Raw genomic sequence first — 13,009 nt, 5'->3', positions numbered from 1 at the left:
TATGTTTCTATTTGATATATTTTGGAATTTATATAAAGTTATTTTGTTAATAATGTATAGTATTGTAACGTCGGCGCACAAGACATTGTTAGCGTTCTCCCACGCAGGGCATGCTGGGATACGGGGGTGAACATTTGGGGGTTTATGTCTGTATTTCTCCTAAGTTATAAGTCTAAAGTTAGCGTCTTTATTGTAACATGTTTCCCTTTTAGTTCTCCCTCGTGTGTGATCCTTTTTGTGTGGGGGGCTGCGTCCTCCCCTGTATGTGTAGTGTGTGTGTGTACTTGACCTGCTCCGTGTGCATTGTGTTCTGTGTCTGTGTCCCTGCCCTCAGTTCTCAATAAAGCTTGCATTGAAACCTTCAAACGTTACAGTATTTTATAATCTGCATAATTATCAGTGGCTAATTTTTTTTTTTATTTGTATACTTCATATTGATTTTTAAAGTATTACACTTAGGCATATCTTTATTGTGGTGTGTAGGGCTAATTGAGTGCACATTGGTTGTGTATACTGTAGGTGTAATTGAGTGCCTGTCACTTTAAGAAATATGTGAGAGTAGCCTTCAGCCTCACGGCTTTAGGCTAGTGAATAATAGTTGTGCATAGTGCGTTTGGATATGTGGATGCAATTCATTGTTTTCTATGTCATTAGATAAAATAAATGTTCAAAAAACCAACAAGTCGAAGAAAAGTTTTCTGGGATCATAGAAGAGCTAAGTGTCTTGCAATGTTCATTAATGATTTTAGTGACCACTCCACGAATGACAGACATGACCTGAGCTAGCGGGATAGTTAACAAGGAGCTCTCGCCAGATGTAAAAGTTTGCATTGGTAGCGTAGCCTATTTCTAAATGACGTTAAACCCCCTAAATCCCATAGCCTAGGTAGGTTAGCAACACAAACTTGAAAGATGCAAGTGAGCAAATCAACTTGATATTAGCCTATTATTATGTGTTACAACAGCACTTAAACTAGCAGCAATGTCTCGCTGTTTATAGCACGACAGCTGCGCATACGTGTGTGAGGAGAAATGACGCACAGGCTAGGGAGGAGGCACTAAAAGCATGCCTTGCACACACGCATGTTAGTTCAAAAGAACACGGTCATTCTTAAAAGTATCGATACTAATAAAATTAGGTATCGTGACTCGTGATTTTTAATTTCAGGGTATTGCGATACTTTTGTAGTATCGGTGCACCGTGCAACACTAGCAACACTATTGTAACTATATTTGCATTGTTTGTTTTTACTCTGTATGATATTTTACATCATGTTTTTTGCATTTTCATGCACTGGTAATTCCTTGGGAATTGCATTTCTAGTTATTATTCTTCCCACCAAATTTCTCCGTCTTATTTAGCTTTAACCGTTTAATGTAGAAACTCCATTCAAACTTTGTAACGTAGGTCTTGAAAAGGACAATTGAGAAATGTATTTTTCGTTTTTGTAAACTTTATATTTTTTGAGATATTAACATAAATCAAGCTTATTTTTCCCCATAGACTTTGCATTGGCACTATGATCAATTGACAGCTGCTCAACTAGGCCCCCTCACAGAGCTAATTAATGACTTTAATAAATGCTTATGAATTAATAACTCTAATGAATGCTAATGTGCTCTCTCACTGACTGCAGCAACTTCAATGGAACCTCTTCTCTGTGTCTCTCCATTGAACTGGATAGCTCACTTTTCTCTTCCCCACTTTCTTTCACTTCTTTGTCTTCACTTCATCCATTAACACAGCACACACTTAGGGAAACGCTTTGCTGTCCAGATGTGGAGCTTTTGCACTTGCACTTGAGACCTCGGTATCTCCCAAGGCAATTCGGTAGTATGTGTGTGTGTTGTATACGTTCCTCCGAATGGGAATGCGGCAAGAGCAGATAGTCACATTGCGGACTGTGTACACAATGAATTACAGTGTTCTTTAACTCTCGATAAATGCTATAGTAACATCAGCAATGCATACGTTGCCAAACCCAAACCTCCCCTGGCCAACTCAGACCATAACGTTGTTCACCTAATACCAACATACAAAACCATGCTCAAACGCAGCAAACCCTAAGTGAAAACTGTAACTATTTGGAATGAGGGGATAGAATCTCTTAAAGGCTGTTTCCTGTGCACCGACTGGGATGTTTTTTATGATACAGACATTGATGTGACCACAGATACGATCACAGCATACATCAACTACTGCGTAGACAGTGTTCTTAATAAAAGAGAAATTGTGGTCTATCCAAACAATAAGCCCTACATAACTAAAGACATTAAAGACTGCATCAATATGATTTGAGGGGCAGCCGTGGCCCACTGGTTAGCACTCTGGACTTGTAACCGGAGGGTCGCCGGTTCGAGCACCGACCAGTGGGCCACGGCTGAAGTGCCCTTGAGCAAGGCACCTAACCCCTCACTGCTCCCCGAGCGCCGCTGTTGATGCAGGCAGCTCACTGCGCCGGGATTAGTGTGTGCTTCACTTCACTGTGTGCTGAGTGTGTTTCACTAATTCACAGATTGGGATAAATGCAGAGACCACATTTCCCTCACGGGATCAAAAGAGTATATATACTTATACTTCAGAATCAGCTACATATAGCAGGTCGACTGACTCAATTTCCTTCTTATACCAGTAGAGTCACAGTGCATTTCCCTATGGCATTTCCCTGTTGAAGCCCAGCGTCCATGGACTTCAATGGGGCTGCTTTTTTCAGTGCTTTGAAACTAAACGGTCATTGGATAAATGCTGTGAGTATGTCCCGCCCACAGACGCTCAGCGTCCCTGAGGGTGAATGGAGGAGTGAGCTGGCCTCGGCTGACCTGGACTCCGGGCTTCTGCGTGATGATTGGAGGGTCTGTCAAAAAACTGCGTCTCCTTTTGATTGACAGCGATTTTGTACTATAAAAAGTCACCGAAGCCATTTAAGCTGAGTCCATTGCGGATTTTGCAAGTGTAGTCCAATCTTCTGCAAATTTCTTGGTTTTTGCTTGGCGAAATTGCTAGCCAATTTTCATTGTACATTTCATACACTTATACATCAAATTCCTTGTTTCAGTTTAACCTAATTCCCACATTTTCTCCTTCAAGTTTAATATTGTTTCGTTAGATCGTTTGTTCATTCATTCATTTAGTAGGCTAGGTTAGTGTCATAGGGGTGAACTAGCCAGCTAGCAAACTGCACACGATGGCAGACAATTCTAATATTGTCAACTTGATTTTGGGGAAGCCAGAAGTCTTCCTTACGAGGAGAAACTTAGAATTAAAGAAGCCCTATGCAACAATTTTAGCAAAAATGACCTTAATTATGCAGGTTGAGAGTCTTTCTGATGGTTCTACAACACTTTTTGGGTCGTTTGGTGGGGGCTTCGTCTCCCCCTAGTGCTTCTCCATGGAAAAACCGAATATGCAACTTTCTGGTCCTGTCCCGAACAAATCCGGATGTGACTCAGCGGAAGTATCTAATCATCTAATAAGTCTCGAAAATGTAGTCAGATTGTAGTTTCTAAGAAGACTGCAAAACGGACTCCGACTTGGCTTTGTTGCTGTTGAAATTGTAAGTAACCTACCCTTGGGTGAACTTTGTTTTTGTAATGTGGTTTGATAGTCTCTTGAACAATGTGTTTGCTCGACCGTTTTATTGTGAGCCCTGTATGTGTTTAGCTTGATTTCTTGATGGCTAGCTCGCTAGCTAGTGGGAGTTTAGCGTAGCAGTCACTTGCTGCGAGCCCAAATCAGGCGAAAACCCAGAAACAGCGAAGGAATAACCAGACCTGCATAGGGCTTCTTTAAATAGCAGGGCAGATCAACACCTAAGATTGATTAAGTGCAAAAGATAGGGCAAAGTAACAGGTCTTTTCAGCTCTCCTGGTATGACAAAGTTAGCTGGCTGACTGGAAGTGCTGTGACAAAGAAAATGTACTGCTGCCCATACAGAAAAATCAAGGGAAAAAATATAATCACATAATGCAGCTGCATCCAGTTTATATTTGAATAGATGGCTACAATATATATTTAATAGGCTACAATGATATGCAAGTATGTGGAACCTAACATAGGCTATATTTGCCTATCTTGTATAAGTCTGAATATAGGCTATTTAATTATATACAGAAAATATAAGAAAGTGGCCAATATTGAATATTTACTCATATTTTGAAATATATTGATAAATACATGGCAATGGGAAGGGGATGGGAAATATGCTTATTTAACATACTGGAATATGTTCAAGCTGCATATGTGAATATGTTATTTTTCTGTATGGGTGTCTTAATGAAACCATCTCAACAGATTTGTTGTTTGGTCAACGGTGGGATTTGGAGATCTGTCTAACTTTGACAGGGCATATAAAATGAAATGAGCAATGAAGTGCTTGAGGTGTTGTTCCCGACACGTACTGCTTGGTCTCTGCAACAGGAAGTCCAGCAGCCAGTTGCAGATGATGTTGTTAACGTCTGTCCATTGGGAGCTTGCTATGGCTAGCTTTTGCCCTGGGCCTCTTACATCCTTCCCATCCATCTGTGAGCCAGTGCTGCACTTCGCTGTCTGGTCGAGGGGATTTCTCGAGACAGCAGCTGGAGCTACTCTGCGAAAGATCTGCCGAGGCTGCCGAGCTGTTTCTGACCTGTGAGCTGCCATGCCAACTGCCTGGAGTCTGGATTAAGCAAACTAACGTTAACATTGAAGAACTCTGCATTACGGACCAACAAACTGTCGCTGTTATAAGTCCACCGAGCTGCTGATCTACAAGATCGCCCACGACTTTCGGACTGGTATGCTTCCAGTGATCTTCAGACTAACAAGGCCTAACGTTCACGTTATCTCCAGACTGCAAGTGAGTGTAAATAACTTTGTTGCTGTTGCATCGGTTGTGGAGACACAGCTGTGCACAGTTTCGCGCGAGTCATTATTGCCCTTGGACATTTTCAGCCGGTTGGAAATTGGACTAATTCTATTTTTATTTTTTATTTATTTTATTTATTAATTTGTTTGTTGTATGTCTTGGTGTCACGGGTACGCTGGCGACTACGCCGCTCCGTCCGGCATCTTTTGCGTTTGTTATTTCTTAAATGTAGTTCTATGTCTTGGTGTCACGGGTAGGCTACGCTGGCGACTACGCCGCTCCGTCCGCTATTGTCTTTGTTAGTCTGGAGCGCTTTGGGTTGCACTCTGTGCATGTTAAATGTGCTATACAAATAAAACTGACTTGACTTGACTTGACTTGCAGGGTAACATGGGAAAGCTGTGTGGTTACTTGGTGTTCTCTAAAGACATGGAGTTGGACAGTGCATTGCCTCAGCTTTACAAACTGTTGTCATTAGTGGCAATAATTTGAGCTACATCTGCAGGTGTAGAAAGGAGCTTCTCAGCTCAAGTCCTACACCCACTCTGCTGGCCATTGAGAGGACACTGGTCAAGTCACTGGAAAAGACACCTACAGTAGTTGATACGACAGGGTCACAGAGCATTTTCTTGAAAAGGAACATAGGGCAGAATTTACGTATAAATAAATGGACAATTTTTATGATGTAGGCCGAAAATGAGCTTCCCCTCTTTGAAAGACCAGCAGCCGCCACTGCTCCCACAGTATAAGCTGAAGTATGGACTAATTTGGGCTTTCACATGATGGTGTCTTCATTATAATGTCATAGCTTTTCTAAAATTAGACTTACAAAAATCACTATAAATCGCCCTATGCACAATATCAAAATATTATTGTGATATATGTATTGTATCACCAGGTTCTTGCCAATACACAGCCCTTTTATATTTTGATATAAAATTCAGCATTTTTTTAAATAGGCCTATACTATGCACATTGCAATATAAAGTCAAATTCTATTACAATGTTATGTATCCAGAAGACTTCTAAGTGATTACATTTAACCAAAATGATTATTAATTCTTGAATTTAAACATTAAATAGGCTTCTTGAATGTGCTTGATATGCATATTATGCTAGCCTAGAAATCTAGACGCGCCCCTAGCGTAGGGCTAGTCTAGCAACTCTCTGTTGGCTTGTGAGCTCCAGAAATCGAAACTCAATCAGGCCAATGAAATCGTGTATAGAGTCGTTAGTTGGGCTTAACATAATGATTGATGGCAGAGTTGCAACGGTTTGGCTTGAATTCCCTGCTACTTGAAAACAAATAAGATGGATGTTACTGTTGGCGAACAGTGTGACACGAGTTAAGCTTTTATTAAGTTTGCAAACGTTTGAACTAGCCAACTAGCTCCGCTGGTGGGAAATGCATGGGACTCATAGCGCTGCCGCTGTCCTATTGCGTGCAGAGGGAATTTGAAAGACAACTGATTATCCCGCCCCTCGGACTGAGCACTGCGAACGGTGAGTGCCCTGACCCTACATTTTAATGTGGGTCTGGCTCGTCAGGCTAATATTATGCAAGTTATGAAGGTAAACTTGGTTTTCCATTGGATGTCTGCTCATTCTGGCTGATACATGTATAACTGCCTTGATTGCCAAGTGTCACTTCCAATGAAAGTTCGAAATGGCTTTGGCGAAAACACTGTCTCTTGAGCTCTTCACTTTCACGGGCAAATCAGTGAGAGATCATGGCAAGAAATCTGATTAAAAATGCAAAGCAGCTCTTTGTGCGGCTCTCTTTTCATTTTAAAACAATCTGATGCAAAAGCTGATCTTGCTGTGTTGCCTAGACCTGCATTCACCACATTCCAGGTTTAACATTGCTGTTGTGCAACAGTTTTGCTAAAGTTAAAGAAGAAATCTCTGTAACAGAGACTTGAAACTACCACGTTACTCAAACAACAATCACCTAACCAGCTTGCAAGTAGCCTACGATGAAAGTGATAGGCCTAATATGCCATGTCGTAATGACATAATAAAATAATGTAAAAATGCTATGGCTGATGATAGGCCTACACTTTTTACTTTGGGCCACCTAAAAACCCATAGGCACACCTACATGAATATCTCTGCTTTTAAGTTGGGCCCTTTTATTATAGAGCTTGACTACAGGAACCAATCTGCATAACAGCAAGCAAGGCAAGTACAGTATGAACGCAACACATTCATCAATTTCTTCAGGGTTGCCAACTCTCACGCATCTGGCGTGACACTCACGCTTTCAGCACCAATCTCACGCTCTCACGCACACTCAAGAAATGTCACGCCAAATCCATTCTTTTTTTTTGCAATCCGTTCATTTTTTGTTGATGACTAGACTAGACCACAGCATTGTTTCTAAATGACAGGATACGAGTTTAAGGCATACATATGTCTAGACCAACAGCAGGTAGGTCTAATATCAGCCTACAACGTTCTCAGCGCAGTTTTCTCTGATTGTTGATTCGCTGACTAGGCTATTTTAATCCGGTCCGCGGCACCTTCACGGAACACGCTGCTTTAGACATGAGGCAGACCGACATAAAGTGTGGCCGCCCATTCTTCTCTAGGAAGTATTCGCGAAGTAGCCTCTCAGACATCACATGAAATAACTTTTTCTCATCTTTTATAAGGTGCTATAGCCGCTATTTGCTGCGATAAACGGTTCGCGAGAAAAATAAATTAACTTTCAAGAAATAATCATGTTAGGCTACTATAGCTCTGCGCTCATTTCAATTCATATAGGAAGAATATCTCACAAAGTTTTCGTTCCACACATAACAAACCGTAAACCAGAATAAACAGCAGACCTTACCGAACACAAAGGTGTAATGCAATCGCCTGTACAATAAGCCGTTCCAGAGTAATCCGGTTTTGAAATGGTAGCAAATTTCTATATGGTCTCCAATTTTGGGCTTTAAGTGTCTTAAAACTGAGCTGTGCTTAAATACCTACATATGTGTAAATATTAAAATCAGAGGATATATAGCTCATGGCTAAGAGTTTGTCGATGTAGCCATGATGATTTGTTTTCACAAAATGCTAAGCATGCATGTATTTAAGTGTCTTAAAAAGTGTGCTTATATTGGTCAATGCATAATTTCATAACAGGCCAAATAGAAAATAAATGTTAAATGTTAAATATACTGTAGCCTAGACATAATATTAAAATCAGATGATGTAGGATATAGAGTTAGATAAAGTTGAATGGCTCCAGAACTCACACCAGTGGATTGGGTCTTAAAGGAGCCACACCACTTTTATGACACTATAGCTGTTCTGTTGACCTTTAGATTTGTTGCTACTGGGCATGAGGGGCAGGCCAATTATGAGTTCTGTCCAACATTGATGGTAGGTTTAGAAGAAAAGTCACCACATTTTAATCATATTGCAATACCAATAACCGTGATCATTTTGGTCATGATTTTTCATCAAATGTTCATACTGTATCTCTAGTGGCTGGTAGACTTTGGAATCCACCAGCCACAATAGTAGGTGGAAAAAAATATTTTAGGCTATTTCCATCCCTGATACATACGTACACTCATACACACATTCATAAATCTCAATCTGTCCATTTCTTTCCACAAAACTCGCCAGAAGTCATCATTTAAGGGGTTATTTTTCATTTTCTTTTACTGAACTACTACCTTTTTCAGGTGGGCAGGGGGGCCCTTTTCATGTCTGTGCCCAGGGGCCCAGTGGCTCATAATCCTTCCATGCCACAGGGTTAAAACACTGGTCTTGTTTTCAAGTGCAATCAATAATTGTACATTTTGAAGAAACCTAAATCATGGATTATACTGTACATAGCAAAAAAGTCTGGGGACAGACATTTTTAAAATTAGGTTTAGGGAAAAATTTAACGCACACGCACTATGACTTAACAAAATCTCACTCCAGCCAAACACCCAAAGTTGGCAACCCTGATTTCTTGCCACTTTTAAAAGTAGCTGTGGCTATAGGCCACTAATTTTGGTAACGAAAAGTTATCATCTGCCAATTCAACCATCATCTGATGTTTTACAGTCATATAAGGGACAGAAGCCACCTGTCGTTCCCACCAGCAACCCACTAGCCTATCCCAGATAGCAAAGGGGCGTTGAATCCACGTTTGTTTGAAGCGGCGGAGGTTGATTCAACGTGGATTCAACGCCCCTGTGCTATCAGGGATAGGTCTGCAAATATGTCAAACTTGACACAGCGCAAGTTTACTTAATTTAACCTATCAGTGCTCTCCGGTCAGGTTTACGTAGTATCTGCCATGTAGCCTAGGCTACAAAGTGTCATACGTTTATAAAAACGATAGAAGGCCATAAGGGCAACATAGTCGCTTACTGTTTAATGACCCTTGGTTTCCATCTTCAAAGTGCGAGCCATAATCTATAGGGCCCTGATTAATGCTTTCCGTCAAAAGTGGTTCAGTTTCCATGTGATCCGCGATTAGTAGGCTAACTCCTTGTTTGTTGAGTATGATTCCTTCCTGGGATAGATGGGTCACTGATCTTCGTTTTCAGGACATAGAGAATAAAGAAAAGACTGAAAAATAAGACCACATGCTTGATTATGGAAGTCACGTTTTATGACGATTGAAATTGGAATGCAAGTAGCTTTTTACCTGTAAATGAGCGCGAAGCCTGACAACTTCTGAACTTGTGGCCGATCTTCCGCTCACTGCATGAAGTTATTTGAGGAACCGCGAGTGTAAAGCTGACAGCTCCTCCCATATGTCATTTTCTGTTACAGGAGCCTGTAAACACCTTCATAAAACGCGCTGCTTTCTGTCACCTCAACCGCCGTCTCAGAGGCGGACTATTTGCTATTCAGGCGATTTCGTTTTCCACCCGCATGTTTGGCCTGTAGATCGTAGGCTACTGCAGAAGTTAGTTTCTGTGCTGGTTGAACGTTGCTGCTACATGTAGACAGGTAGCCTACATTGACACTGAAAATGTGACTGGACTCTTCTGAGATTTCGAAGTAGCCTAACTGCAGCACTAGGCTAGGTCACTGACAAAAGTCTCGTCACCCCTTTAGATTTTTTTTTTTTTTGAGAAGACAAACAAACCAGAACCATTTCAATAGCACAAGCACAACACAACTGAAACAACAATTGGTTTCCCCAAATTCAACACAAAATATCACAAAATGCTGCATGAAGTGAATACTGTCAAACTGACACTTAAGTCTTGTCACCCTTCACAAAAAGTGTCTTTTGCCCTGATAAAAGCACACCTTTCATTGTTAAAATTCATTGCTATGGTTATGGGTAGTCAGATGTCAGCTGTGGTAGCATTCCTGAGAAATATCAGTCCATTTCTAATGGACAATAGACTCATGTTTACTCACTTTACATTTCTATTGGTTTCTATGGACAGTATGATGTTATGTTATTATTTGCAGATCTTATACACAGATCTTATACACAAATCCTGGCGCAGTGAGCTGCCGTGCCTACTGGTCGGGGTTTGAACCGGCCACCCTCTGGTTACAAGTCCGAAGCGCTAACCAGTAGGCCACGGCTGCCCCACATGAAGCACATGATGCACATGATGTCGATGGAAATGCATTCCACTCAGACAGGTGGCTACCAGGCTCGTAATTCACTTCTAATTGCAAACAGAAAATGTCTAGATACCATCATGTCATGACATGCTTCCATTTCCAAAGCAATGAAGGCTGTTTATACCAACTTAATAATATGCATTTCATTGTTAATATTGTGCTATAAATGCAGCACAAACAATGCTATTGTTTGTTTATCAACCATAGTCTATATTTGAATGGAGCTGGCAAAAAGGTCTATGTAGACTCAATGCCCTTAAAGTGCCAACCACAAAGCAGTTCTGCTTGGGGCACCCAAATGGCCAGCAGCGGCACTGCGCAGGTGTTGCTGCTTCGGTTTATCACAATAAGTTTCATCTTCCCCTCTTATCACTGAATGGCCTGACATTTTTCTTGTCTGAGGGAAACGGTTATGAACTATGGGTTTCCAGACTAAATAAAACAACTTTAAGAGAGCGTTCTTGGAATGTTTGCTGAAGGTTACACAAAATGAAACCTTTAGAGGACGTTCTGGGAAGGTTTCATTTTGAGTAAACTTCAGCGAACCTTAGGGGCGAACCTGACAAAAAAACTGAATTTCCATGACCTACTTTATAATGAAGGGTACAATATACCGACCAAAGATTTCAGAACAGTTGCATAGCGCTCAAGAATCTTTTACTTTTTTTCAGGACGGGAGATGAATAAATGGGTATTGAATGAGCAAAGTTGGGCTAACTACAACTACTCAAGCAAGCAATAAAGCTAATAACCAGTGTAGCGTTGTGAGGGTTTTTCTGAGTTCTGAGGCCGTGTCGGCAATATTAGGACAAGAACAAACTGTGTTAACAGAAGATTGGAGCTTTTATTTTGCTATAATTCACTCTTTAGAGTAACTCAGGAAGGGTCAGAAAAATACTCAACCAAAACTTTTATAGCTCCGTCTCAACAAGAGTTGACATTCATTTAAAGGAATACGCCACCCCTAGGTGAAATTGGGTCACTCCCCGCAGTTCCTAGAGTTGGATGAGTGAGCCAAAGCGTTTTATAGCCGACCCAGCCATTGTCCTAATCTAGAAACGGCCCGGTTAGCTTTAGCTTAGCATAGTCGCTGTAATCTGGCGATATCAGCTAGCATGTCGTTGCAAAAGTGAATCAAATAACTCAGATTTTTTATAATTATTTCTCGTAAACTGTACATTCACATCGAGTACAAATATCAATGCAAATTAACATGAAGGGATTTACTAGACCAATTTAGATTTGGAACTATTTTCAGGCATAGCACCGGCATAGCACCGCTGCCAGGCGCAAAGACATCACGCAGCATCTGTAAACCCTCAACTTCCGGCAATACACCAGCGTGACTACCAAGTTCTCTGCTACTAGGCTGACACTGACAGGTGGGCTTTCTCTAAGAGTTCTAATGGCGATGAATATGGAAGATTACACGATAGACGAAGATGATGACTTCGACTACCAAGATCCAAGACCCTACCTTTTCGAACCCGAGTTCACTGAAGAGGAGTTGCGAGCTTTGGATCTGGGAAGAGAGGACGTTGCGACTAGTCAAGGCGAGTCGGATGAGAGAACGAGAGCAAACACGAACTGGTGGTGTGAGTGTGGAGTGTGCCAACCCATGCCGACTGAAATGGAGTGTTTATGCTGTGCAGAGTGGGATAAAATACAGCCATCGATGGTGGGCAGCGCTCCCGAAGAGGAGCTTGACCGCACTTGTGTCACTGCTACCGACGACTTCTCAGCAATGATCCATCCTGTAGTTTTTTTTCCACACTCCACACTCACACCACCAGTTCGTGTCTGCTCTCGTTTTGCAACGACATGCTATCTGATATCGCCGGATTACAGCGACTACGCTAAGCTAAAGCTAACCGGGCCGTTTCTAGATTTGGACAATGGCTGGGTCGGCTATAAAACGCTTTGGCTCACTCATCCAACTCTAGGGACTGCGGGGAGTGACCCAATTTCACCTAGGGGTGGCGTAAGTCCTCCAGATAAATCCAAACTCCAAAGTCCAAAACTCAAGTTCCAACTTTCCCGTCCACAAACGTATCTTTCTTGGAGCAGAGTTCCCAAAGCTTCCTCCGTGTGCTCCTTTGTCTTCCCCCAAGCACACCTTTTGTTGGCCTCCCGTCTGCCTTGATGATTAATCCCAAACACCTGCACTCCTCCCATTGCATTATGGGAGATGTAGTTTCTATGAAGGCAGCCATCTTGGGACTTCCATGACCTCCTTCTACGGGAATGTACCGTCCGTCCACGACATGTCCCCTCGGGATGCCACACCAGATATACATCAATTCTGGATGGAAATATATTTGTATTAATGTATTTTGGCAAGTAATTTTTTAAATGCTACAACAAAATTCCCTGACATTCCATGACTGCAGAGTCGTAAGTGGCTCACAGGTTCATAAGAGCTCCAGGTAGCTAAACAAAGATTTACCGTATTTTCTAGACTATAAGTCGCATCAGTCAAAAATGCGTCATGAAGAGGAAAAAAACATGTACAAGTCGCACTGGACTATAAGATGCATGTATTTAGAAATGTATTTAATAAAATCCAAGACCAAGAACAGACA

The 13,009-nt window shown here is 41.5% G+C and overlaps 1 protein-coding gene across 5 annotated transcripts in view; it reads right to left on the bottom strand.

Annotated features, from left to right (window-relative positions):
- The window catches only part of LOC143126036 (two pore channel protein 2-like), a 227,563-nt gene extending 217,884 nt beyond the window's left edge, over window positions 1-9,679 (bottom strand). For 4 of the 5 annotated variants that reach the window (XR_012987356.1, XM_076287962.1, XM_076287965.1 and 1 more), the window contains exon 1: window positions 9,204-9,380. Coding sequence is in view for 4 of the 5 variants with exons in the window: in XM_076287962.1 (XP_076144077.1) it covers window positions 9,204-9,297 (94 nt within the window). In the remaining variant the exon portion in view is untranslated. Of the gene's footprint in view, window positions 1-9,203; window positions 9,381-9,483 lie in introns of those variants that run through there. The other variant, XM_076287963.1, reaches the window with a different exon arrangement.
- Between the last annotated feature and the right edge of the window lie 3,330 nt (window positions 9,680-13,009).

The sequence above is a fragment of the Alosa pseudoharengus genome, unplaced genomic scaffold (assembly GCF_046254945.1).
Source record: "Alosa pseudoharengus isolate Yale_2024_CS ecotype anadromous, Long Island Sound unplaced genomic scaffold, YU_APseudo_1.1 YU_APseudo_1.1_scf_16, whole genome shotgun sequence".
Taxonomy (NCBI): domain Eukaryota; kingdom Metazoa; phylum Chordata; class Actinopteri; order Clupeiformes; family Clupeidae; genus Alosa; species Alosa pseudoharengus.
Note: the sequence above shows the minus strand (reverse complement) of the source record. Positions and strands in the feature narration are given on the sequence as shown.